The sequence below is a fragment of the Triticum aestivum genome, chromosome 6A (genome assembly GCF_018294505.1).
Source record: "Triticum aestivum cultivar Chinese Spring chromosome 6A, IWGSC CS RefSeq v2.1, whole genome shotgun sequence".
Taxonomy (NCBI): Eukaryota; Viridiplantae; Streptophyta; class Magnoliopsida; order Poales; family Poaceae; genus Triticum; species Triticum aestivum.
Genome location: NC_057809.1, coordinates 127,916,015 through 127,940,831, shown reverse-complemented (window position 1 = coordinate 127,940,831; position 24,817 = coordinate 127,916,015). Strand labels below are relative to the sequence as shown.

At 47.2% G+C, this 24,817-nt stretch overlaps 1 protein-coding gene, 1 long non-coding RNA gene and 1 pseudogene across 15 annotated transcripts; all 3 read right to left on the bottom strand.

Annotated features, from left to right (window-relative positions):
- Positions 1-7,899: 7,899 nt before the first annotated feature.
- LOC123132464 (uncharacterized) lies at positions 7,900-10,933 on the bottom strand. Of its 14 annotated transcripts, none has more exons than XR_006464747.1 (4): positions 9,937-10,933; positions 9,539-9,606; positions 8,716-8,941; positions 7,900-8,202 (listed from the first exon to the last, which is right to left on the bottom strand). XR_006464747.1 is itself a non-coding variant. In XM_044552257.1 (4 exons), coding segments are annotated over exons 1-4 (357 nt in total). In that variant the 5' UTR covers positions 9,747-10,933; the 3' UTR covers positions 7,900-8,145. The 14 variants fall into 14 exon arrangements, 3 of the variants coding, with proteins under 3 accessions (XP_044408192.1, XP_044408191.1, XP_044408190.1); XM_044552257.1 differs by having other exon boundaries at positions 9,535-9,606; positions 9,745-10,933; XM_044552256.1 differs by having other exon boundaries at positions 9,745-10,933.
- Positions 10,934-13,338: 2,405 nt separating this feature from the next.
- Positions 13,339-17,980, bottom strand: LOC123132462 (nucleolin 2-like; annotated as a pseudogene).
- Positions 17,981-17,995: 15 nt separating this feature from the next.
- On the bottom strand, positions 17,996-21,033 carry LOC123132463 (uncharacterized). The gene is made up of 4 exons (XR_006464737.1): positions 18,902-21,033; positions 18,662-18,735; positions 18,494-18,583; positions 17,996-18,059 (listed from the first exon to the last, which is right to left on the bottom strand). It is a non-coding gene; the product is annotated as an uncharacterized lncRNA (long non-coding RNA).
- Positions 21,034-24,817: the final 3,784 nt, after the last annotated feature.

The following is a 24,817-nucleotide window of genomic DNA, read 5'->3' as shown; positions in this document are numbered from 1 at the left end:
GCTGAAGACGGCGCAGCATCCGATGAGTCGGCCGAAGACGAGCCTGAATGTTGAGAAGCTGCTCGCGAAGAGTGCGAGGGGCGTTGGCAACGATCTCCTCGCCTTCTGCCCTTCGTCCTTCGTGGTCGGCCTCGATAGCCTGGTTGGCGGCACCAGAGTGACCTGGGAAGAAGTCTGCCAGGACCAAAGCAAAGAGTCAGAACAAAGAGAAGTCGGCTTGATCAGAGGCCGGCGGCTTAAAAGAAGAGTAAAGAAGGCTGCTTACCGTCGACCATATCCTTGATTTCGCCAAAGCCGGCCGTCAGCATCGCCTCCTTGTCGGTCCAGGCGGAGCGTTCGATCTCGAACTCCGCAAGAAGACCCGCCTCCTTGTCCTCTGCCTCCTTCTGAGCCTTCTGGAGAAGCTCCACCTGCTCCACCAGTCGCACGACCAGTCGATCGCGCTCTTCGGCCAGCTTGCCGCAGTCCACCTCCTTGGTATGAAGCGCGGCGTTGGCTTCGCCCAATTGCCGTTAAAGGGTGGCATTGGCCTCTACAAAAGTAGAAAAAGAGAGAGACGACAACAATCAGCAAAGAAAGATGAAGTTGCCAGGAAGATCCGGCCTGACTGCTCAGCAGTCGGCCCGAATCTCGAGGACTATAGCCCGCGGGTGCGCCAGCGCGCCCTCGCAGAGAAAGAAGAAGACTTACTCCGGCTCTCCGACAAGTCGGCGGCACGTTGATCCAACTCCTGGACTCTGGAGTTGAAGGCGGCCGCACGGAGGTTATGATAATCCTGCAGCAAATATGTTAGTACTTGGAGCTCGCTAATTAGAGTTCCGGGCCGCCTGCTCAGCAGCCGGCCCACAGCTCGGGGACTACACCCAGTGGGTGCGTTGGCGTGCCCCCACGAGGCAATACAAGAATTAAAAACAAAGAAGCAAGAAGTATACCCGGACGGCCTCTCGTGACTCCAGGAACGCCTTGTTGCAGAGCTTGAGAGCGTCGGCCTCGGCGCGGAGTTTGGCTTGAACGTCCAGAATCGCCTTGTTCAGAGGGCCCGTCCCGCCTCCCCGCACCCACACCCACCCAGTGGGTGCGGCGCTAGTCGCCTTGGTGTCCGGGATCGAGGAGCTTGTGGTGCCGGCCTCCAGTGGGCGCGACGCCGAGGCTGCCTTCGCGAGCCGGCGGCGTAAGGGTGTGCGGACCCCGGGAGTCGGGCCCATCACCATCTCGTTTCCGGCTGGTGGCGCCGGCGGGTCGGCCAGCTGCTTGTCTCGCGCCTCCTCAGAAGGAGGTGGCAGGGGCACGATCACATTCGGCATGGCGACATCGCCGTTGTCCCTTTCCATGATAGGGTGCTCGCCGCCGGCTTCCCCAGTCCGCGCCACGAACTCCATTGGCGGCGGCGCAGAGTTCAGGAGGACAACAAACACCGCCGACTAACGGCACGCAGCTTCCTCAGCCTGCTTCTTCAGCACAGTGGCGGCTTCGGCCTCCGCCAGCTTCTTCAGGGCGGCGGTTTCCGCCCTGTCCGCTTCCGCCTTCTCCAGGCGGGCGGCTTCCCGCTCTTCGCATGCCTCCCGCGCGTTCCGCTCCGTCGCCTCCCGGAGGTTGGCGGCCGGATCAATCTGCCAGGTGGTGGTGGAAGTCTCCGCCGACCCCACGATGGAGGCGGCGGCCGACTTCTCAAGAGAGAGCGGGGCTCTAGATTAAGGGAAACAAGGCGAGGAAACTCAGGCAAGATCAGCAAGAAAGGAGAAAGTACGAGAGGAAGACGGTACCTACACAGAAACCAGCTGCGGCTCCTTGATAACCCACAAGTATAAGGGATCGCAACAGCTTTCGAGGGTAGAGTATTCAACCCAAATTTATTGATTCGACACAAGGGGAGCCAAAGAATATTCTCAAGTATTAGCAGCTGAGTTGTCGATTCAACCACACCTGGAAACTTAGTATCTGCAGCAAAGTGTTTAGTAGGAAAGTAATATGATAGTGGTGGTAGCAGCAACAAAAGTAGAGACAACAAAAGTAATATTTTTGATATTTTGTAGTGATTGTAACAGTAGCAGCGGGAAAGTAAAATAAGCGAGAACAAGTATATGGAAAACTCGTAGGCACCGGATCAGTGATGGATAATTATGCCGGATGCGGTTCATCATGTAACAGTCATAACATAGGATGACACAGAACTAGCTCCAATTCATCAATGTAATGTAGGCATGTATTTCGTATATAGTTATACGTGCTTATGGAAAAAAACTTGCATGACATCTTTTGTCCTACCCTCCCGTGGCAGCGGGGTCCTATTGAAAACTAAGGGATATTAAGGCCTCCTTTTAATAAAGAACCGAAACAAAGCATTAGCACATAGTGAATACATGAACTTCTTAAACTATGGTCATCACCGAAAGTGGCCCCGATTATTGTCACTTCGGGGTTGCCGGATCATAACACACAGTAGGTGACTATAGACTTGCAAGATAGGATTAAGAACTCACATATATTCATGAAAACATGATAGGTTCAGATCTGAAATCATGGCATTTGGGCCCTAGTGACAAGCATTAAGCATAGCAAAGTCATAGCAACATCAATATCAAAACATAATGGATACTAGGGATCAAACCCTAAGAAAACTAACTCGATTACATGATAAATCTCATCCAACCCATCACCGTCCAACAAGCCTATGATGGAATTACTCACGCACGGCGGTGAGCATCATGAAATTGGTGATGAAAGATGGTTACCTTTCCTTTGAAATAATCCAAACCATCCTCCCATGATGATCTTGTACTCATAACATTCTTGGGGAGGGACACCAAAATCAACTCTGATCCACATGTATCGTATTCGTGATTATATCCACATGGGGCATATGCAAGCTACTACGCTTAGATCAAAACATCATAAATCCGAGTGCCAAAGTTGTCTCCATCCTAGAATCCAAGTAGTTATATCATTTAAACTAAAGGAAACACGAGTTGTGATACTCCAAGATCCATGTTTCCTTACTACTAATCCAATCCCGGATGCTCCAATAATCCACCATTTCCATAATCAAGATTTATGTTCCTAAGTCTCATCTAGCCTAAAGGAAACACAAGTTGTGTTACTTCAAAATCCTTTTGATCTTGTTCACTTGATGTTTGGGGTCAAGCTCCCTTTGCCTCGAAAGGAGGCTATTGCTACTATATTATATCTCGACACACATGGATATATTTTATGCCTTCTTGTAGTGAGGTCTTATCAATTTGTAAGATGTTTGCAACAATACTTCATACCCTGTTTTCCACTCCTATCTATGTCTTTCATGCAGATTTTACCCGTGATTTTATCTATTGTTTGTTGCGCGGATTCCTCGCTGAGCAGAGCACACTTGCTCGGTTCTCTTAGCATGGACATGATGCTCAGAATGTTGTTGTTGAGAGCAAGCATTGTCACCTTCTTGAGGCGGCTCATACGTTGAAGATCATTGCCTCTCTTCCACCACACTTTTGGGTTGAGGTTGTTTCTACTTCCACCTACCTCATCAACATTCAGCCTTCCTTGCTTAGTAGGATGACATTCCTCTCGAGCGTATTTCTGGTCGTTGCCATGACTACTCATCGCTTCGTTTGTTTGGTTGTGTTTGCTACACTCTTGTTGCCCCCCTCCACCCCCGTCAACACACCAAACTGACTACTAAGTTTGTTGAATGTGTCTTCTTGGGTTACAGTGATGAGCACAAGGGCTATCGGTGTTGGGATCCTGTTGGTCGGTGGATGCACATTTCTCGGGATGTGACTTTTGATGAGTCTCGCCTTTCTATCCACTCTTATCCTCTCCTTCGGCCTCCCCCACCAAGGATATTTATTTCCTAACTTTTTCCCAATACACCTATCACCCACGTATTGCCCTCGTCTACCCAACCTACCGTGTCTTCCAACTATTGTTATAGACCCCACGTCATCGTCACCTGCGGCTTTCCCGGTGATTGCCCCTCATACTCTTCTTTACTACATTGGTTGCCATTCGCGACTACTATGTCTCCTTCTGTTGGCAACACACCTCCTCCGGCTCAACCTGCTTATAGCTTCCGCGCTCACCCGCTTCCGCCTATTGGCCGCTATGGGTGTTCTGACGCTGCTCTTCTCGAGACGCAACTTCATACCAAGTCGCCGTGTTCTTCCCAAACGACAACATGTGATGGCATAGGAGATTGCTGCTCTTGAGCTCACCGACATGTGGGATCACATCCCCCCCCCGGTCCCCCGTGCTTATCCCATCACGTGTAACTTGTAAGTGGGTCTACAAAGGTTTAGACTCTAAGAGCATCTCAAATAGATGCTCCAAATTTTGACGGTCCAAAACCGGAGATGTAAATTTTGGACCGCCAAAAAGTGCGTTTTGGAGCTCCGGAAAAAGGCCAACTCCAACAGATGGTCCAAAAGAGCAACTCCAATAGATGGTCCAAATTCATGGTCCAAAACTGGCCAGCAGCCGCCCGACTGCTGTTCAGCCGATGTCCAACCACCTTGGGGAATTCCGTCGAACACCTTGTGTGCGCGATGGAAGAAGATGGCCGTCGGTTGGATTGGCTGCTGCTGACGGCTGTGGTCGGCTCCGGACGGCGGCGGTGATAAGAAATGAGGTTGGAGGCCGGCCAAGAGGAGCTCGGCGGGCGGCGAAGACTAGTTCGGCAGCCGGGCGGAGGGCTTGGTGCGACGGTCGTGCGGCCGGCGCAACGGCCGTGGACAAGCTCACGGCCGACGGGAGGAGGTCGGCGGCAGCCTAAGACCCGGCGGAGGCCTACCGCGGCAGCCGGACCACCGGAGAGGCCGAATCCCGCGCCAGCTCCCACCCGATTCAGCGGCGTCCGGGCGGCGGCGGGGGCGACAGCGGCGGAGGGCGGCGGCGACGGGCATGTGGGGTGGTGGCGGCGCCGACGGCGAGGTTTTGGGCGATCGCGGCGGCGGATTCCGGTCGACTGTTCTTCGGGCGGGTGGACGGGCGCAAGCGGGAAAGGAAATGAAGTGGCGGCTGGGCTTTCATGGGGGGCGGCTGGTTTTGGACCAGATGCACCTCGTGATGTATATTTGCACCGCGAGGTGTTGTATTTTACATCACGTGGAGGCCGTGGTCCAATTTTTTTTTACAAATGGACCGTCTATTGGAGCAGCGTTTTTTGCACCAGACGGTCCAAAACTTAGGTATTTTTACACAAAGACCATCTATTGGAGATGCTCTAGTGGTTCTCTTGAGCGTTACAAAACTCGTCTTATGACCCGTGGCTTTCAGCAGGAACATGACTGTGACTACAATGAGACATTTGCTCCTATGGCACGCATGGCCACCCTTCACACACTTCTTAGTGTGATATTTGTTCGCCACTGGTCTGTCTCTCAGCTTGATGCCAAGAATGCATTTCTTAATGGTGAATTGCATGAGAAAGCCCCTCGTGTCTGGTCTGAGCGTTTTGTCTTAGTGGTGACCGCGGCTAGTTTTTGGCGAGTGCTCATGATCCTGCACTTTATGTGCACCTTTAGCTCATGGTCGAACTCTTATGATATATGTCGATGCATGATCATCACTGGCGACGACGTTGAGTGGATTGCCTTTGTGAATACTCGTCTTAGTGAATAGTTTCTATGCCTGGTGTTGGTGTTCTTTCCTACTTCCTTGGGATTGAGGTTTCTTCTACCTCTGATGGCTTCTCTATTTCCCAAGAGGGTTACAAAGGAGGGGTATTAAGAATGTCAAAGGGGGTGTCAATTTCAAGCAGATAAGGCATAGCTTAACCCTAGCTAACTTACTTAGCATAGCAATACTAGCAAAATAATACTTTATGCATGGAAAATAATTCGAAATGTGCAATGCAAATATGGTTCAACATGATTAGAGTAGGTTCCTTGCCTCGCTCGGCAAAGTCTTCAATGCTTTTGGTCACTCCTCGAACATCCTTGAATCTTCCAAAAAATAACATTTTCTACTCGCTGAAAAAATAAAAAATAGCACACAATCAATAGACAATACATGCGAATGGCCCCAAAATTTAGAAAAGTAGTGGGAAAACACCATCAGCATCCGTGCAAGCACACACACAAAGCAAAGCTCGACGCTTTCACTCGCTGCACTATACTATACTAGGAAGGTGTAGTTTCTTCACTAGAGAAACAATGCATGTGGTTCAGACTTTTTCAGACAACTAAATTGCAACATCACATTCTAATTTCTAACCTCCCGAGTGCAAAACATCAAGTCTGTTCAGGTTGGAAGATGACTAGTATTATCCACAGACATGTTTTAATTTGTGGATTTTTTCACTCTGTGCACTATGCTGGACGTAGACAGAAGTTTCATTGGAGAAGCATTGTACAGGTTTCAGACTTCCTCACAAAATAGTTTGCCTGAACGCAAACGTGTCATGTATGTTCAACTAGGATTACTCACAGCTAGAATCAAGATCATGTTCGACTAGGATTACTCACAGCTAGAATCAAGACCTAAGACCGCACAACAGGGCTCCACATGGGAGGTTGAAGAGGAAGAAAAGCAACCACACAAGATCAGCCATGACTTGGGGCAGCTTTCCTCTGGCGCTTGTGATTGAAAGGGAGGACCTCACCGGAGAAAAAGAGAGAATATGTCAAGAGGAAGGAGAAAAGGCATGCATCATCTCAACACCATCCCGTTCAGATCGGCTAGTGGAGAAATTATGCGGAGTATGCAACTGCTCCAATCTGTCTCAACTAATCATACGCAAGAAAACAAAATTGCAAACAAATCCACTTAGGATTTTGGCTCTAATTTGTCGCATTGCAGGGAGAAGTGAAGATGAGGCCGGCGTAGTGGAGCAGGTAGGCGAGCTTCTTCACCTCAAGCGACTACGCCGCCAAGTTCGCGGCTGCCTGCGCAACAAGCACAGACGCAATTCCGTCGCCTGAATCCACGGCGTGAGACGAGACGAGACGAGAGGAGGGGGGACGCTAGCCGGACCTGCGGGGAGAGGTGGGCGACGTCGACGGCCCGAGAGACGAGGGCGAGAAGGTTCTTGAGGGCGTCGAGCTTGTCGCCGTCGAAGCGGGAGTCGAGGAGCACCGAGATGGCGGCGCCGTTCGGGTCGTCGAGGTGCGCGCCCGCCCCACCGCCCACGACGCTGCCGCGCCGCTGGCCCGCATCCCGCACATCTCCGAATCAGACTCTCTATAGGCGGCGAGGCTGCGCCGCGCGGATCGAGCGTGCCCGAGCTCCCTCGTCGAACGCGGCGGCGAGGCTGCGCGGCGCGGATCTTGGCAGCCGCCGCGTTTCGCCGGGTCCGTCTCGTTCACGGGAGCGCGATGCGTACACATGGATCGGGCCGAACTTCGTATAAACCTGGGCCGTCCACGAGAAGGACTGGGTCATATTTTCTGTGGGCCTGGTCCACGTGCACATCCGAGCTTGGATGCTGCTGAAATAGAGTGAGCCCCTCAAAATAAAATGAAATATAATGAGCACAATACGGAGGTGTGAGGGCATTGATTTGAACTGTGAGAGCTATATCTCGCTTATGGCAAGAGTATCAACCATCTCGTCTGAAATCTTTTCCCTGCACCCTACAGTATTGGGCCAGCCTGTTCGTCTGCTCTCTAAGTTTGATGCGTTCGCTTTGGGTTTTTGTTGACTATGTAATTGATTTTTTATGTTATAAATATTATAGTTTAATGCAAATAATATTCGCATGAATGGAGAAATAGAAAAGATGATGAATAGAATGCGGGAGAATGCTTAGAAATGTTATTTTTGTTATCAAGGACTTTGCAATATATGTAAAAAGAAGTATATATAAATTCTAGCCGCGCAAATGCGCAGATCACGCTGCTAGTTCTAAAAGAAAAAGCACGTCCATTAGTCAACTTGCATGGAACTCAAGCATGAGGGGCAGCAGCCAGCAGAGATTAATTAAAGCATCAAACTCTCTTCTTCTATTGCGAGTTCAACAACAACATACAACAAGTATCATATATTCTACAGATACGGGTGCCGGTATGGTGATGACAACCCTAATAATACAAGTTCAATACTTCTTAAATATACTAAAAATTTCATAATAAACCGGACTACTCATAGGCAGCGTGGCGCTACAAGCTCCATCGGTCAAACTAGGATCGCTCCACCCTCTGAAAGATCAAACTTCGGCATTTAGTTCCCCGATGGCCATATATCCCCTCTGAGATCCTCCAAATGTAGACTTCTTTCCTGTCCACACATGTAGATTAAGATTAATGGCCATACTAGGAAACAATCTATGAAGGACAGACGCTCATATCATCATATGTACATGAGAGAAACAAAAATTGCTTGTTATTTCGAGTTCGGTAGACAATAAAGACAGTATATCTCGTGACTGTACACAAGAAAGAAATTTGAGCATCATGATAGAAAATTCAATAGTCTTGGTGCCAGCAGCAACAAGAAAACTTTTATAACCAGCGAGTTAACCACTTCCAATGGCACATCCCAATCATGGAAAGTCGGGAATAAATAACATTCATATTCAAAACTCAATAGTTGACAAAGATTCAAGCATAAGCATGTGAAAAAAATCTCTTTGCATATCAAATACGCAATGCCAATACATTCTTGCTTGGAGCAATTCAAGCATGGACAAATTTGCAACGTATAGTTTCTCCTGTTCCACACAACAAACGACCACATGAACCGTGTTCCACTTCGGAGTTGCAGATGAGAGGGGGGGCTTAGCTATCTTACTTCTCGGGGTAGTACAGGAGGCAGGAGTAGACGAGCTTCTTCACCTCCAACGACTGCGCCGCCACGTTCTCTCTTGACCACCTTGACCACCGGTGCTGAATGCGAACAACAAACCAGTCCGAATTTCCACGGCGTGAGAGGACAGGATGAACCGAAGCGAACCTGTGGGGAGACGTGGAGGCGCTTGATCCCTTCGACCTTTTCGGCGTCGAAGCGGGGGTCAGTTCTGCAAAATGTTCAGATTCCATAGCTTTCCATCATCCAGCACCAGCCAGCCCATACTACTACACAACAAAAGATGCTGCAAAGTCAGGACTGCTTTGCCTGATCACGTTAATTAATTGATATCTACTTATTATTCACGTTAGAGTTCCAAAATTGCCAAAAGAAAAAGGAAAAACTCTTTCAGAAAGGGTAGCTAGGGCAAGTACTGAAAGGCAAGACAGACATCTAGATATCAACACTCTGCTCTGCCAAAAGAAAAACCTCTTTGCATCTCTACTTCTCTAAATATCAACACTCTGCTCTGCTCTGCTCTGCTCTTCTCTTCTCTTCTCTAAGCAGAGTAGGCGCAGCCAACACATCATTACAACTACTACATATGGCTCCTGCCCAAACACATGTCCATAAACAACTAACTCACTGCCACTTTGGTCACAAATTCTTCCTTCAGATTACAGCAAGCGACTGAAACAATATGAACTACAAATGGTAGTCTTAGTCTCCATGCAGCTACATTACTGGTTCTCATAAAAGCTTTCCTTGTTGCCAATAATATAAATTACACAACACTTGTCTTTTCCCCAGATAAACAACAACCTACTGCATTCACGCATGTAGTTCGATGCCACCAGGCCGAGCAGCAGCAGGATGAGGATGTCTCCCTTCCCCCTGCTCACATAAAGATTTAAACTAGATGAGACTAGAGCTGGGTTTATTAAGCGTATCAAGTAGCGTAGCGCTGCTAACTTAGTTGTCCAAATCATGCAATTCTATTGAATGTAAGATCGAACAGTGAAAGCAATATACATAGCCAGTCAGTCAGTAGGTAATGTTTTGCTTTGCATGTTGCTAATAGGCGCCAGCTTAGTTTCTTCCCAAGTAGTTCAACATATCACTGAGGCATATCCACTGACATTAATTAGCACCGTACCAACGGAATCAACTAAGAAGAGAACTGCACCTTGAAGCATAGTTAATAGCAGAGAGAGAAAAGAATACCAGATTGATTCAATCAAGAGGACAATATGATCTGATCTCCCTAGCTTATCTGTCAATGCAGTTTTTCCTTTCCCCGATCTGCTTTTTGTCGTTGGTCCTTGCTTTTTTCTCCTGATAATCCGGATGCTACTACTTGGTCCTCCTCTGCAACCATGGTGTGGACTAACCCAACAGAGGAAAGATGGAATCAATAAGAGGGAATTACAAAAGAAAACAAATAGTTAAGCATTATCTCAAACAAATACATCAAGAGTTGTGTTAATTTACCTCTAGTTTCGATCAAGTGCTGGGACACAGCGTCCTCATTTGCTACCTGGCGCACTTGCTAGATATAACTATCCTCCTGATCGCATATAGTGAACCCCCATCTATAAATCATCCTACAGAAAAAAAATCTATCCTAGCTACCACGAGCCCGCAATGTGGAACTTGCAGTGCTACCCTTGCCCGGCCTTCCCTTCTCTATATGACTGACCTAAAAAACTGTTGAAATCCTCTAAAGGGACAAAAAGACTAAATGAAACAAACCATGGCTTACAAATGATCTCCTACAAAAATAATGACTATAGAAAACCACATGAATTAAAAAACAGTGATGTGCTGACCATTGCTTATCCAGCAACAACGTTGAAAATAATAAGAAATTCTGCTTACGTGGTTCTACAAAACTAACTGCTCAATGTTGATCTGAAATACATTTATATGATTGAAAACTAAATAGAAGACTGAACCATGTCAGCTACAGTTTCAGAGCTACAGTATGCAGTTTGTATTGAAGAAAGGTTCAGATTGAATACTGATTTAAAATTCTAATATTAAAAATAAAACTAAGGAATGAATAATGATTTAAAAGAATAATAACAAGAAGTTCCAAATTTTGAAGAGTGCAAGGAACTCAGAAATGACCAAAGGACAAAACTAATAAACAAGAATGAGAACACACGAAGCCTGGAACAGAACTTAAACTGTCCAAAAAACATGAAGACAGACAGATTTGATTCACCCCCCCCCCCCCCCCCCCCCCGCTAGGTTGGGCTGGATGACTACCAATTCTCCCCCCCCCCCCCCCCCAATCGGTTTTTAGCTCTCGGACGGGAATGAGGTGTCTGCTATTCCTCGAAAATGAATTGAATGAAGTCAGACCCAAGCCACTAGAGAACACCCCCCTCTCCCCTCCCTAGGCGCTCCTGCTTCAGCTTCGGCTCCAGCTTCAGGTCGGCCTCTGCTCCAGCTTCCTCCCTCCTCCTGCCGTCCTGGTGCATTGCCAGCACCGCCTCCTCCCCTCCCCCCCGGGCCCATGGGATCTAGAGGCCCGGGAGCGTGTTGGCGGTGGATCTGGCAGCCCCTGCCCAGATTCGGCTGGTAGTGGCGGTTGGTGGCAGCAAGGGTGGCTGGCGGCCCTTCTAAGGTGGTGGTGCTGCAGTAGGTGTTCGCTCTACTCCGGTGGGGTGACGGGGCACCGGCTAGACCTGGCCAGAGCGTGGAGGCGCATGTTGTGTGGTGGCGGTTGGCGCTCCTTTGGAGGCCTTCTTCGGCGGCAGGGTGCGGTCGGCCCTCGCCGGCGGATGGGTGCCGCCTCTTCCTCGCGTGGTACTTACCGGACGCCGTGGTAGGGCGTCAGGGGTGACACAGGGGTGGCTGCTGGAGGGATGGGTAAACCGACTACCTATCATCGTCTCACCGACACAGGGGTGCGTCGGTCTGGACGAGCTCCGCTCCCTCCCTTTTCCTGGCCTAGTGCCTCTAGGGCCGCTGATCATTGCTCGCGGCGGGTCGGTCACCGGCGGCTCCAACGGTGCTAGGGATCTGCCGGTCGGCTCAAAGCTCATGCCTTTGATGGTCTCTGGAGTGTCTGGTTGCAGGGCGACGGCCTTGGTGGCGGGAGCTGCGGGCTCGTGGGCAGAGCTCGTGGCTCGGGCACAGACGGGCTTGTTGTCGTGGCAGCATTGGGGCGGGCCTTCGATGTTCTCGATGGTCATGCGGCCGACGCTCTCATGTAGGGTAGTACCCTGGGCGGAGGCGGAGGGTGGTGGCCGGGCTGAAAACCTCGTTTTGGCTCGGGCCAGAGCGATGGCGGCGGCATCCATGTGTCATTCCCTTCTTTGAAGGCTCCATCGTGGTGGATCTACGTTCTTCGTGTTACTTCGAGCGAAAACCTCGCTCTTCAGTGTCGTTTCTTTGTTGGAAGAACCACTTTGGAGTCCCTGGTTCCGTCGAGTTGCGGCTTCATCTCCTCGCGGTAATTGTTCACGGTGGAGAGCTCTTTAGATCCTTAGCTATGCTCTTCCGCCTACTTGTTGTTTGCTTTCGGATGTTTGGAGTAGTGTTGATGTTCGTCAGCTCCCTTGTATCTGCCTCTGGTCTGTGTGATGTCGGGTGGTTTGCATCTGCTATGTCGATCATTGCCTTATATATAAAGCGGGACGAAAGCCTTTTTCGGTAAAATGAATTGAATCAAAGAGGGGAAAGGGGACTCACGAGCCTACACAGTGCCTGTTTGAGTTGCGGCTTCATCTCCTCGCGGTAACTGTTCACGGTGGAGAGCTCTTTAGATCCTTAGCTATGCTCTTCCGCCTACTTGTTGTTTGCTTTCGGATGTTTGGAGTAGTGTTGATGTTCGTCAGCTCCCTTGTATCTGCCTCTGGTCTGTGTGATGTCGGGTGGTTTGCATCTGCTATGTCGATCATTGCCTTATATATAAAGCGGGACGAAAGCCTTTTTCGGTAAAATGAATTGAATCAAAGAGGGGAAAGGGGACTCACGAGCCTACACAGTGCCTGTTTGTGTGCTGAAGTCAGCTCCTTCCTGGCTGAAACGCTCCGGCCACCAACACCGCCGCCATCCCCCCCCCCCCCCCCCCTCACACACACACACTCTTAGCAGGTCACCCCCCGAAAAGGACCCACAACCCGAATAAAAAGGCCAACAACAAATAAACAAGGAGAGGGCAACCCACAACCCGAACAAAAAGCCCAACAACAAATAAACAAGACATGCACTTGTGAGTGACAGACAAATGAGGGACACCTGCGACGCTGAGATTCGTGCATGATCAGATAGCCACAAATCCAACCTAAAGCCAAATTAAAAACATATGACTGATTTTTAGAAAAAAAAGTGTATATATTAGCAGAAAAGAACATTGGTGCTGACAAGATTTAAGAACCCAGCAAGATTAATTTAGGAGATGGGACAAATTCTAGACAATTACACTTGCTAGATTTTTCATAGCAAGGAAGGATGCATTCCAGAGCTTGAATCACATGCTATGACATTATGTGAAGATTCACTATTCGATTAGGAGAGTAATTTCAATCAACACTTCTAAGGCAAACAATAATGCAGCTCCCTCCACATTTTCGCATCCGGGCTTGGGACCGGCAAAGGCAGTGTTAAACCACAACAACACAAAACACACCAATCACTCAGCAAAGCATACAAGCCACACCATCAAGCAAATGCAATACACACAGTCACACAAGCACACACTCAATCAAGCACTTGCACACAAGAAACAGGCATAGATAGGGGCACATCACACACACAATGTAGCACTTGCACACAAGAAACTGATAGAAACTGAGTTAGGGGCACATCACACACACAGTCAGACACACACAAACACAATGGAGCACGTGCACACAAGAAATGGAAAGAAACAGACATAGATAGGGGCAAAAACAGAAAGCTAGTACATGCAAGACCGAAGTAAACTCAGAAAGTTAATAATTAGCTCTTCCTTCTTTAGAAAATAAATTCTGGGAAACCATGTCTGCTTTGTGTTTTTCAAGAACTTACTTTCTTTAGGATGAGCTGCACCAACTTTAATTTCAGATGATAAATTTGGAATTAAACCCTTACCATCATCATCATCTGAATCATAATTAGCAAGACCAAGAAAGCACCTTTAGGAGAACTTAGCCCGGTATCATCAGAACGACCAGTACAGCTGTGGTCTTGACTTCTGATTCTCCCAGACCAAGCTTCTTTGAGCTAGAGACACCAGTGATCTCATTTGCTGCAACACACAGGCGATAATCAGCAATGCAATTTACCTATTTGCATTAAGTTTTAAGTATAACTCACTCACGTTCAGCTGATGAATCATCTTCATTCATAACTTTGGTTGCGATCTCATTAAAAAGATCATCAGAAACCTGGAAATGACAAAGGTACAAAAGTAAGAAATGGCAGTCTTGCTGAATTTAGAACAGAAGTACATGTTCTGCTAAACCTAGCCATGCAATGACAAACCTTCAGAAGAACTTCTGTCAACACACGTTTAATTTCCTTGTTGATTGCTGCCATCCGTGCCACTTCGACTTCATCCTGTCCGAATTTTGTACATCGGTAATTTTATCAAGAGGCTCAATTTCATATACCGGGATCAGGTAGCTATACAAATCCATAAATTCAATACCAACTTTAAAATTATATGTTGAGTAAGAAGATGACGTTTTATGCTTGAGAATTTCCTCGACTCCAGCCAATGGACCGTGGTTGTATAAATAAATAGTATGCTTCCCACGTCGAATCTCATGCCTACACTGGTGCGCTTCATTAGGATCCAAAATTAACCACAGAAAACGAAATAATAATATGAACATAGCGCATATAGCAGCAAAATCACACACAACAGAAAAAAGACAATTAAGCAAAACGTACCAGGATATTGAGCGGCACTTAGAACAGATCGACTAGAAGATCCACCGCCAGAAGTAGCACCAGGAATATATTCGGAGCGACTTGGAACAGATCGACCAGAAGCACAAACCGAAGAAGGCAGCCGATCAGCACACCGAACTGCAAGAACCCATATCACGAACCCAAAGCAAAGAATCTAGAAACCGAGAAATAAGGCCTCCAGAATAGCTTATTTATAGGCAGCAGAAGAAAAAAGAAAGGAACACACTCGTACCATGAGAAGAGCCCAGAAAAATCGGCCCAAACAATCCGACATACAAAACTGATATGTGGCAAACAAGGAGACACAATCAAAAACAGAAAGCACGCATCACCTAAGATGGAAACAGTCAGAGCATCAGGAGACAGTCAAAGCGGTGGACTCCAAAACATCCAAAAACGTGTTGTACGTGCAGACCTCTCCACCTAAAAAATCATGCACAAAAGTAAAAAAAATCAAACCCTTATAGGCCTAAATTCTTAGCTACTCGCTTTCCTTTGGTATCGTATAAGAAAAACACTGACCTCGTACAACTAGCAAGGAAGGATGCATTTTAATGCTTGAATCACATGCTACCAAATTATGTGAAGATTCACTATTCGATTAGGACAGTAACCTAAACTGTGTAATTTCTATCGACACTCGTAATGCAAACAATACAAAGAAGGTAACTGTAGCTCCCTCCACATTTTCACACCCGGGCTTGGGACCGGCAACGGCAATGCTAGGCCACAACAATATAAAACACAAGTTATACACAACCAATCATTCAACAAAGCATACAAACCACACCATCAAGCAAATGCAATATTCACAGTCACACACACACACACAATCACACACAGAGAGTCAAGCACACACACACAGTCAAGCCACACACATATTCACCCTCAAGTCACACACAGTCAAGCCATACACCCGGCAAAGGCAGTGTTAGGCTACAACAATATAAAACACAAGTTATACACAACCAATCATTCAACAAAGCATACAAACCACACCATCAAGCAAATGCAATATTCACACAGTCACACACACACACACACACACACAGAGTCACGCACAAAGAGTCAAGCACACACACAGTCAAGCCACACACATATTCACCCTCAAGTCACACACAGTCAAGCCACACACACACACACAGAGTCAAGCAACACACGCAAAAAAGTCACACAGTCACACACACAGAATGGAGCGCTTGCACACAAGAAACAGACATAGAAAGGGGCACAAACAGAAAGCTATAGGGGCACAAACACAAGAAACATGCAAGTAAACTCAGAAAACTATAAAGAATTTTGAACTTGAATGAGTAAACTGATTTCTCTAGAGGGGTGAGGGTGATTTAGATCTTCGTTCCTGAAAATAGGAAGCTAGTTAGAGGCTGATTACCATCAAACATAAGAGAGAAAATTACAACAGCATAGATATACTCAAACCATACTTCGTTCTACTTGGACTTTGCTATTGACACCGATTGATCGTTTTCATCATCACTGCGGGAGCTTCTTCAGAACTGTCATCATCACCACAGCTTTCTTTCTTGGAAGATGAATCCTAGGACAGAATAAGAAATGCAATATAAACCAAAATCTTCAGATGAAAAAGCAAACACCAAAAATTAAGTACCTTAGGCTTCTTTAGTGCAGGCTCTTCATCACTCTCATCAGAACTATCATCAGAATCATCCTTGGACTGCAAATACTGAATTACAATAAGAACAATTAATGTACAATAAATATCACAGAAGACAATCCTTTCAATAAAATAAAATTTAAAAAATAATGCATACATGTTACTCTTTTTCTCTGTTGTCAGAGGCCTCTTAGCAGGAATAGTAGATTTTGCTGGCTGCAAAACACTGGAAGGAATTTTAAACATTGCACAACAACAAAAAGTGACCATGAGTAAGCAAGTAACATAACACTTACTTCATCAGAATCTGAATCCAAGTCATTATCTGAGCTACCAGATTCTTCTTTCTTTGCATTAACTGTTTTAGCAGTGGTATCCTGGACAAAGAAAGTAACCGCATTAGGAAGATGTCATAGACAAAAGATTTGCTAGCAGCAAAACAATGTTTAAGAAATACAAATATCACACAAGAGAAGTTACCAAGAGTAAACAAGTACAACAGAGAACTTCTTCGGAATTTGAATCCGAGTCAAAATCTGAGCTATCACTAGATTCTTTATTCTTTTTAACAGCAACAACCTTGGAAGATTGAACTGGTTTAGCAGTGGTATCCTGGAAATATATTGAAAATGTTAGTATCACATTATAAAGACAGAATGATGAAGCCTTAGTTTTCATATAACTAGTAGACTGATACCTCCTCAGAGTCAGAATCAGAACGTTCACTGGATTCTACCACTTTCTCCGCTACTGGTTTTTTAGTGGCCATATCCTGCAAACGGTTTTCCAGTTTGGACTAAGAAATATGAGTACTCCACAGAATTAAACGACAAGATCAGGGGAATGGTAAGTGCAAGAAATATGTTTTATGCTTTTGTACTGAATTATCTCACATAGACATGCATTGCTAGAAATAGGATTCTTACCTCATCTGATGAATCATCAGAATCACTTCAGTAGCTGGCTTCTGAAAACCAATGAAGTGAAACATGGTGAAATCAGGCAAAACGATAATTAAAAATTCTATTAAATAATGAAGTTTCCACTTTGAAATCGGTAGGTAAACGAATACCTCAGAGTCAGAGCTTTCAGAATCAGAACTTTCATTGGATTCTTCAATCTTTTTGGCTGCTGCTGGTGCTTTAGCGGGAAGCATATCCTGCATACATTGCTACACTACACTCAGGACTAACAAAATATTGCTGGTGAAGACTGGCACTTGTGCATACGCCGCAAAATTTAAACCATGATAGCAACAATGGGAAGTATGAGACGGAGCACATGGAGTACTCACTGTCTCAGATATGTGAAGTACAAACTTGCTAACCTCATCTGATTCATTATTCCTATTACGGTGCTAGTGGTTGAGTTCAGAATGAGTGTACCCATGTGTTATATTCATATTTTTGCTGGTGAAGACTGGCACTAGTGCATACTCCGCAAAATTTAAACCATGATAGCAACAATGGGAAGTATGAGACGGAGCACATGGAGTACTCACTATCTCAGATATGTGAAGTACAAACTTGCTAACCTCATCTGATTCATTATTCATATTACGGTGCTAGTGGTTGAGTTCAGAATGAGTGTACCCATGTGTTATATTCATATTTTTGGAAAATAAAATCAGCTCAAGTTCATTAATAGTTTGTTTGGGTGCAGTAATGAGCAGCTATACAGGATCACCAAAGTATAAGATATATGCAAGAGGCAAAAACTAACTGTCCAGCACTGCATTTGCCACATCAGTTGCCTCAGCCATGTTGCACTTGTGCAGAGCAGACTTCTGAAATAAGAACACCTAAAGAACGAACAAAGTGGGTACTCAATAGAGACCCTTGATTTTTGTTTTAAAAAGAGAGAAAATCTAACTAAGGCACATAAAATCATCTAGATACGGCTCTTAGCATGGGAAAAATACATGTTAATCAAGCAAAATGCCTTCACAACTGCCAAGGGCACTCACAGTAATTGGCTCTTCGCATGTTATCATAGTCACTTGATGTGGCACTGTAATAATTAAGAAAGAAAGAGACTGGAGCTGTATGTTCATATAGATACGGCTCTTAGCTTGTTTTCTTACACTCTCTGTTTTCCTATTCTTTAATTTTCTCCACAATGCAATATCATTTAGATACGACCCTTAAGAAACAATGCATTGGGGTGACTCTAATTTTTTCACTACTAGGACGATACATTAAGAGATAATGCATTGCGAAGGTTGAGATAACCAACCTTTTCAGGTGGAAGATCAATTCCAAGGTTTCCTCTTGACAGAATTATACCATCTGCTTCTTCCAGGATCCAATCAAAATGGTTCAAGCTCTGCAAGGAGTAAGGAGTCAATAGGTGGTAAACAAATCAAAGTTGCTCAATAATGTTCAAAGAATATCTTGAAATTACCTCCACATTCTCATTTTTTTTGCAAAAAACAGAGTTTGACTAAGTTCACCTAACTTTGAGAGGAACTCCCATGCCTATTGCAGGAAAAAAAACTATCAACATTAGGAACATTTAAAGTATGAAATGCAAATGAACATGTGATAGTATTCAACAAAATATCAATATAAAAAATTCAACCTATTGGGAAAGATGGCACTGTGAAGTAGTACACTCTGAATATCGATATAATGAGTTACTTACTGGCAGCACATCTTCTGCATGTCTTGTATAAGAAAGAGAGAGGAAGTCAATCTTGGTTGGGGCACCCTATTTTTTCATAACCTGAAAGTGGTGCATGCTCATAAAGTCATATAATGGGTTACAACAAGGAGCTCCAGTTTCACGATTTTTTTTAAACATGTAAAGTCTAGTCGCCAAGTTAATACAAGCAGTAAGAGAGATTCTTGGGAGGAGTTCCTTACATCTTTATCCTCATCAGACAGCGTGGGCATGTCGATATGGATCTGGGAGCAGTGCAATGTAAAGACATAACACAAAAAAAGTTCAGAAAAAAGAATAGTTAGTCTATACTAAAAAGGTAATAGGTGTGTTACCTATGATCAGGAACTACCGATACCAAGTTAGCATACATGATTATTCGTCAAGATACGAGTTCACATTCAACAAACAACAATCAATCGTGCCACAACAATATAAAACACAAGTTATACAACCAAATCAATCAACAAAGCATACAAGCCAAAAGCCACACCATCAAGCAAATGCAATATTCACACAGTCGTACACACACACAGAGCCACACACACAGAGTCAAGCCACTCACAGTCGCACACACAGACACACACAGAGTCAAGCCAGACATATTCACCATCAAGCCACACACATTCACACACACATACAGTCAAGCCACACACACACAATCAAGCCACACACACACAGAGTCAAGCCACACATATTCACCATCAAGCCACACACACAGAATGGAGCGGCGCTTGCACACAAGAAACAAACATAGATAGGGGCGCAAACAGAGAAAGCTATAAAGACATTCCAGAACTTGAATGAGTAAACTGATTTCTCTAGAGCGGTGAGGGTGATTCAGATAAAGCTATAAAGAAATTCAAGCACTGTGACTGTGAAGTAGCAGCAACATGAGGAATTACATGGTTTGCACTCTAGTAAATCTTTCTGCCTAAGCACCCCTGAATACACACAACCATATATGGGAACATAAGCAAAGCATGACAAGAATTAAGCAATTGAAAAGAACATAAGCAGTAACACCCTGAACATCCATCAAGTAGAATAAGTATCGACAGAGGGGCAACAATCCTATTTCAATCAGAAGAACCGATCTGAACAAGGCAGCGTTTGAGATCTGAACATCCATCAAGTACAGTAGTATCAAAGGGCGCATGCATTTCAGATATGAAAATAACGGACGAACAGCGCAGGTGACGGGACAGAGGAACCGATCTGAACGAGCGCGATAAACGGCAATCCAATTTCAAAAGCAGTCACGAACACGAAACGCAGGCAGGACGCAGAAGTTTCTCAAACAGACTTGTTAGTTCGCAAACCAGATGACCCAAACCGACTGACCGACCGCTCGCTTCCTCCACGGATACCCACGATGAGATGGCACGAAGAACACGTGAGAGCATGAGCGTAACGAACCCAGCAGCAACACAGGGGACCGAGCAGAATCAAAGCAAACGCGATTGCAAACGGACTACGGCGAGAACGCGGAGAATCAAATCAGACGCGATTTTGTCTAAACTGACGATGGCGAGGACCAGACGCCATTTCTAAATGAACGACGGCGAGGACGAGCAGAATCGAATGAACCAGACGCAATTCCTACGCAATTCCTAGACGAACGACAGCGAGGACGAGAAGAATCGAAAGAACAAGACACTTTCTGAACGAACAACAGCGAGGACGAGCAGAACCAAATAAATCAAGAACCCGTGGATGAGCAAAACCAAAACTGCTTCTTCTAATCTGAACGGACGAATCGAGCGAGGATGGGTGAGATGAAACCATACGCGAGAGGAGGCGAGGCACCAGTCGAGGACGAATCGAGGCGAGAGGCATGGCGCGGACGAAGACTCGAAGAGAGGAGGAGTGGCCTCGGCGAAGAGAGGGGGAGCTGGCCGGCCAAAGGGCGCGCCTTTATAGCCGGGCCAGAGGCAGTCGCGGGAGACGGAGGCTTGTCCTTGCAGGACACGGCTTCGGCGAGGTGGCGTGCGTGGCGTGGCGGCGGGTATAGAAGGAAAGTGGAGCTGGTGGGTAGCCGTTGGGGCAGGATCCGGAGCGGGTGGGCAGGACGAGGTCGGCGGCGGCGCTTCCATCTCCATCTCGAGTTGGGGACGGACAGGGAAATTTCCAACTAGGGGCACTCGGGACAGGGGAATTTCCAAATGTGTTCTTTTTTACTGCTGATTTTTTTTGAATAAAAACGCCACGTTCATAGATGCTACAGGGAACGAAAACATTCACAATGTACTGCTCATTACGTTAGCACCAACTTAAGTGTCAATTATTATTATTTTTGCCTGGCTAGAATAGCTAGGGCACTTATCCGAGTTAATCGAAAACTCGTCTCGCCCGATAGTGTGTGCAGGGTGTGAACCCTAGCTTCCACCGTTTCCCTCCCCCTCCTCGGTGCCTCTCCTCCCCTTCGCCACCGTCGGGCAAAGCCCAGTCGGTGTAGGCAGCGGCGGGGCATTTATCCCTCTCGATAGTGCGCATGGCGCGGGACGGCACCGTGTCGGAGGTGTGGCGACAACAAGTCAGATGGTCGTGCCGGCAGCGTGGGCAGATGGCAGGGTTGCGGCGGCTGCGCGGATTCCGAAGGTGAGGTGGTGTGTGCTCGGCGGGCCAGCGCTGGTCTGGATGGTGATGGCCCTGCCGGCCTGGTGTGTTGAGCGGCGCGAGTCGGGCAGACATGGGCCGAAGGCCGCGACCCTGCCTCTTGGCGGTCATGGTTGTTGGTGAAGGGGGTGTGCTATGGGCGAGTAGTGGTGGCCCGGATCCATCGAGGGATCTGGCCGGGTACTGCAGGTGTGGTGCGAGGGAGCTGCTCGAGGCCATCTGTGGATCTGGCTGGCCTTGGTTGCTCCTCGCGGCTCCAGTGGGTGGAGGGCTAGATCGTGGCAGGGATCTCCCCTTGCCTCGGTCTGGTTCGGTCGTCGCAAGGTTTCTACATTGGTCGGCGGGTCAGTCGCTACGGCTTGCGCGACGATGGTTGGCAGCAGGGTGCGGGTGCCGGTGGTGCTTCTCTTCTTCTGCCGGCAGTGCGGGTGCCCAGGACTGGGAGCTCGTGCTCGGGCGGATCAGTTCTGGGCCTAGGACAGGTCGGATCTTTGCCCCAGGTAGATGATGGTGGGCCCGATCCAGGTGGTGCCCGCGGGCGAAGAGGTCCCTCTGCTCATGGGCACGGTGGTTGATGGTGGTGGTCAGGACATCGCGAGTCCATCGGGTAGATCGGTGTCGAAGACCATGAACATGCTCGACGGCGACTGAGGGAGTCCTGGATTAGGGGGTCTCCGAACAGCCGGACTATATCCTTTGGCCAGACTGTTGGACTATGAAGATACAAGATTGAAGACTTTGTCTTGTGTCCGGATGGGGCTTTTACTTGGCGTAGAAGGCAAGCTAGGCAATACGGATATGATCTCCTCCTTTGTAACCGACCTTGTGTAAACCCTAGCCCCCTCCGGTGTCTATATAAACCGGAGGGTTTTAGTCCGTAGGACAACATACAATCATACCATAGGCTAGCTTCTAGGGTTTAGCCTCTCTGATCTCGTGGTAGATCAACTCTTGTACTACTCATATTATCAAGAACAATCAAGCAGGACGTAGGGTATTACCTCCATTAAGAGGTCCCGAACCTGGGTAAAACATCATGTCCCCTGCCTCCTGTTACCATCCGCCTTAGATGCACAGTTCGGGACCCCCTACCCGAGATCCGCCGGTTTTGACACCGACATTGGTGCTTTCATTGAGAGTTCCACTGTGCCGTCGTCGTAAGGAAGGATGCCTCGTCTCGTTGTTAAAAACAACATTACCGCCGGGGGAGCCCTGGCTATCCGCCAAACTCTCCGGCTAGGCAGTTTCATCATGACCGCCCGTTCGGCTGCTGCACCGACGATGACTTCTTGGGTCATCGAAAACAGCCTCCACGTCGGCTCGGAATTCGCCGAGCAGATGGATCTAATGGAGCTCTCTTCCCTAAACGAGCTCTTGGATCACATCGCCGCCTTGGGAGTCGCTATGTACTATGATTGGATTGGGCTTAAACCCGATCAAAGGGAGATTAACTCTCCATCGGTCACCCATCATATTGCAGTGGTGGAGGAACAATGTGGCGATTCTTCCTCTATCTTGAGGACTAACTATGTCCGGATTCCTGAGCTCTTCGAGCCGGATACCCGTTTACGGGAGGACATCACCCAAGCCCTGAACCTAGAGTCAGGCAGCGGGCCAGACTTATCGGGCAACATCCCGGAATCCGAACTTCCAAGATTGGAAACTCCTCGGCCCCCGGGTCTTAGATCGGGTAAGGGTTCGGACTCAAATCCACCCACCCACCCATACATAAACGATCTTTCCCACATCAGGCAAGAGCCCCATGAAACAGTACATCATTATTGGGCCAGATTCCTCCTTGTGATGAACAAGGTTAAGGACTGTCGCGAGGAAGACGCAGTCTCATTTTTCTGCAATAATTGCACGGACAAGGGAATCCTTAACGCCTTAAGTCGCCGTGACATATCACGCTTCGCTGACTTGGCATCCATAGTACGAAAGTACTGTGCGATGGAAAGCGCTTGGAAAACCGAAACAAAATTTTGGGATAATCCGGCTCCAAATATACACCCAGTCCGAAGTAAAAGGGTGCACTATTATAAGACACCCGGGTTAATTACAAAGAAACAAAAACCCTCTACAGGGCGTGGAACCGTATTGGAGGGATGGCTCAACGGACCCTGCAAAATTCATAGTACAGCGGATACCATACTAACACACAGCCTTAGAGCATGTTGGGTACTCCGGCAGGTGGCCAAAAGTGGTGAGGATCTTCTCATCCCAGATGCCACAGAGCACCATCCTAGGGATAACAATACGGTATTAACAGTCTTTGAAACCTTCGCATCAAATAATAGGCACAAGCGAACACTCTGCAGCCTTGCCGAAATCTGCCACATGGCAGCAATAAATCCATGGAGTGACATGGCTATTACCTTCAATGCCAGTGACGAACCTAAATTCTGAACAGCCCGAGCACCAGCTGCACTGGTCCTCAGTCCAATTATGAGCGGCTTTTGACTCACCAAAGTACTCATGGACGACGACAGTGGATTGAACCTCATCTATGAGGAAACTCTTCAAAAAATGGAAATAGACTAGAACTACATTGAGCAAAGCAGCACAACCTTCAAAGGAATCATCCCCAGTCGGGAAGCACACTATGCTGGGAAAATCACACTAGATGTGGTATTTGGCACGGCGGAGAACTATAGGTCCGAAGAAATTACATTCCAAGTGGCCCCGTTTAGTAGTGGATACCACGCCCTTTTAGGGCGGGAGGCGTTCACGATTTTCCAAGCCATACCCCATTATGGGTACATGAAGCTCAAAATGCCCGGGCCCAACGGAATCATCACTCTCGCTAGCGATCCGGACACAACACTCCGCGCCGAAAACAAAACAGCCGCATTGGCCCTCGAGGCATTATCCGAAGCCCTTTCGGCCGAGGAATTAACTGCGCTACACTCCACAGTGGACAGGGACAACGTGATACTTGACAAGAGATCCAAGTCCACCTCTTTTAAACCAGCGGATGAAATAGTCAAATTCCAAGTCCATCCAACGGACCCTACAAAAACAGTCTCCATCGGGCCACAGTTAAACCCCGCCGTGGACGCCGCACTATGAGAGTTCCTGCACGAGAATTGGGACATATTTGCCTGGCACCCCTCAGACATGCCAGGAATCCCACGCAGGCTGGCCGAGCACAGCCTCAATATTCTAAAGGGATTCAAGCTGGTCAAGCAGACTCTTCGGTGTTTCTCTGAACCTAAGAGACAAGCTATGGGAGAGGAACTAGCCAAGTTATTGGAGGCCAGATTCATTAGAGAAATAAAA

Bases quoted from the DNA above. Each gene is read 5' to 3' on its own strand.
- LOC123132464 (XM_044552255.1), bottom strand. From the start codon at position 9,701: ATGATTTGGACAACTAAGTTAGCAGCGCTACGCTACTTGATACGCTTA. The intron at 8,942-9,538 runs GTAGGTTGTTGT...AACATTTTGCAG, and splicing joins GAACTACATGCGTGAATGCA to AACTGACCCCCGCTTCGACG. The intron at 8,203-8,715 runs GTAAGATAGCTA...ATGTGTGGACAG, and splicing joins CTCCTGTACTACCCCGAGAA to GAAAGAAGTCTACATTTGGA.